The 2,303-nt window shown below is 48.5% G+C and overlaps 1 protein-coding gene; it reads left to right on the top strand.

Moving 5' to 3' along the window:
• Positions 1 to 1,896: 1,896 nt before the first annotated feature.
• GSTUM_00000647001 (uncharacterized protein) overlaps positions 1,897 to 2,303 on the top strand; it is a 1,112-nt gene continuing 705 nt past the window's right edge. The window contains exons 1-2 of the mRNA XM_002837908.2: positions 1,897 to 2,089; positions 2,179 to 2,303. The exon at positions 2,179 to 2,303 is cut by the window's right edge and continues 117 nt beyond it. Of these exons, the coding sequence (XP_002837954.1) occupies positions 1,949 to 2,089; positions 2,179 to 2,303 (266 nt within the window). The 5' untranslated portion in view covers positions 1,897 to 1,948.

Raw genomic sequence — 2,303 nt, forward strand, 5'->3', positions numbered from 1 at the left:
GTCCCCTGCGGTCTTGTCATTTCTGGCATGGTAGCTCGCGCTGGCTGAACCTGTGGTCTTGCGACAGAAGGGCGTGGTAGATTGAATTGCGGATGGCATTTGTAGCCTGCTCGTCGGTAGAAATGCCGCCTGGCATCAAGACCAGAGCGCAAACACACTTACTCGCCAAAGTATTAGAGAAGTGCGGTGCTTTCCACCCAAGTAAGCCATACGAGTTTTAGCTGAGCAGTGTTTTGAAATTTAATTATGATAGTGCCTGGTGATTGGGCTATAACTTACCAGCCAGATGCTGTAACATTAGCAGTAACATTACTGGCGTACGGTAATTTCACTCTACCTTTCAGCCGCTGGATTATTACTTAAGCCACATTCACCCTGTCACATTCACCCCCCACCAATCCCGTACTGGTGAACGAAAACCTCTTGAAAACACCGCCGAATTGCAAGCGCCGCCGGATGCCCAAAGACTACTGACTGGTAGACGCTCGGTCTCCCAGAGTTACCTGACCATGTTTCAGGTGTCTCCTACCGGTAAATCACTAGAACTGTGCTACCAGTGATCGTGAGACAAACCGATATCGGTGCCCAATAACAGTAACACAAGTATATTATCCAGGTACTTTTGTGCGACTACCGTATCAACGGTGCGCGAAAAAAACCCACAGTGTATACCCGGCCCACTCGAGTGCATGGGGTGCTACGCTCGTTATCTAGAAGTAAATCGTTGTTTTCCTTACATTGGTTCCTTCGAACGAGTCTTTTTGTTAGCGCCACGGACGGAGGGGGGTGTATTTTATTATCATGCCCGATTGGAGGTGAGCTCGGTGCAGGTGACCGACCAGATGAGATACCTGGGCGACGAGAGGAAATGGTTAACTCTAACTTTGATCATGGTTTCTGCGAGATTGTGTTCGGTCTCGGGCTGGGGAAATCGTTTCCGGGCTGCTGGCATTGTTTCCCATCCTTGCAACCATTAATTTTGTTGTCCAGGGGCCTTCGGACAGTCAAGTTATTTTTCTGAGATACCATTTGAATGTATCCCTAGCACTCTTTGCTCAAAGATTTGAGTGGCGGCCTTGAAAATGGAACAAGTAGGTGAGACACCAGCCGAGATAGGTTTAAGGATGGATGCACTAGACCTGGGGAATTCATCCATACCTCAGGCTGAAGGACCGAGTCGACTCTTGCAAAACTGGAGAGTCGAACTTATTATATCAAAACTGTTTTCGAGTGTTCCCACAAGAGTGCATCTAAACTCTACGATACCACGCGCGCAGGCTATAAAGCCACCCCTGCATTCGGTGGTTTAATTATTATTCTGTTTCTAGCTGTTGGAAATTATCTGTTTACCGGCCCCGAGTTACGGTTGCACTTGCCCCTGGTCTGTTTTGCTTGTATTTTATCGCCCTGAAAAAAAGCGTCCATGTGCTTAACATTACTAAGGTCGATTGGATTTTTTTAGATGGAATGGGAAATATCACACCAAAGAGTAAAACAACCTTTTCCATAACATGACACTAGTTTTCTCTAGTATTGCTATTAGCAGCTTTGCCACAGAGCTCTGTGCGTGGACACAGCAGTGATGTGAACTCACTTGGGATAACCATTGAGGACTTCTTGTCTAAACAACCACCCGATTGCGAAACTAAGAGCAATCGCCGTAGGGCGGGCCAAAGACCCTTCTAGGAATCATTTCGAGTAAAGGGAGGAGAGCCCACAAACCGGTCAAAATTGAGAAGACACCCGTTAACACCCTGTATCCCATTTTACTCCCGTACTCATCCCCAACAGCATGCAGAGTCATCCGAGTGATACCTGATGACCGCTTACTCATCAAAATGACGTATTTCTCCATCCCTCCATCCCCCACTCCCCATCCCCCCCAATTCCCCCACCACCACTCTCACCAAACCACCCAATTCCCCAGATGCCCCCTCAACCGTACAAAATGTCTCTCCTCCGCATCGTCCGCCCTACAATTGCCCGTCGCAGTCTCCTAACATCATCAATCCGCTACAAGCATACCCTCCCGGACCTTCCGTACGACTATGCAGCCCTCGAGCCGGCCATTTCCGGGAAGATCATGGAGGTATGCACACTCCCCCTCCCCTTTCAAATAGTGAGGAAGGGTGAGTGAATGTATGTATTGAGCTAGTGCTAACTCGGAGGGATTATTAGCTACACCACTCCAAGCATCACCAAACATACGTCAACTCCCTCAACGATGCTGAGGAGAAGTACGCATCAGCGGTATCAGCGAACGATGTTCAGAGACAAATTTCTTTACATGCGGCCAACTGCCC

Source organism: Tuber melanosporum (assembly GCF_000151645.1).
Source record: "Tuber melanosporum whole genome shotgun sequence assembly, scaffold_209, strain Mel28".
Taxonomy (NCBI): domain Eukaryota; kingdom Fungi; phylum Ascomycota; class Pezizomycetes; order Pezizales; family Tuberaceae; genus Tuber; species Tuber melanosporum.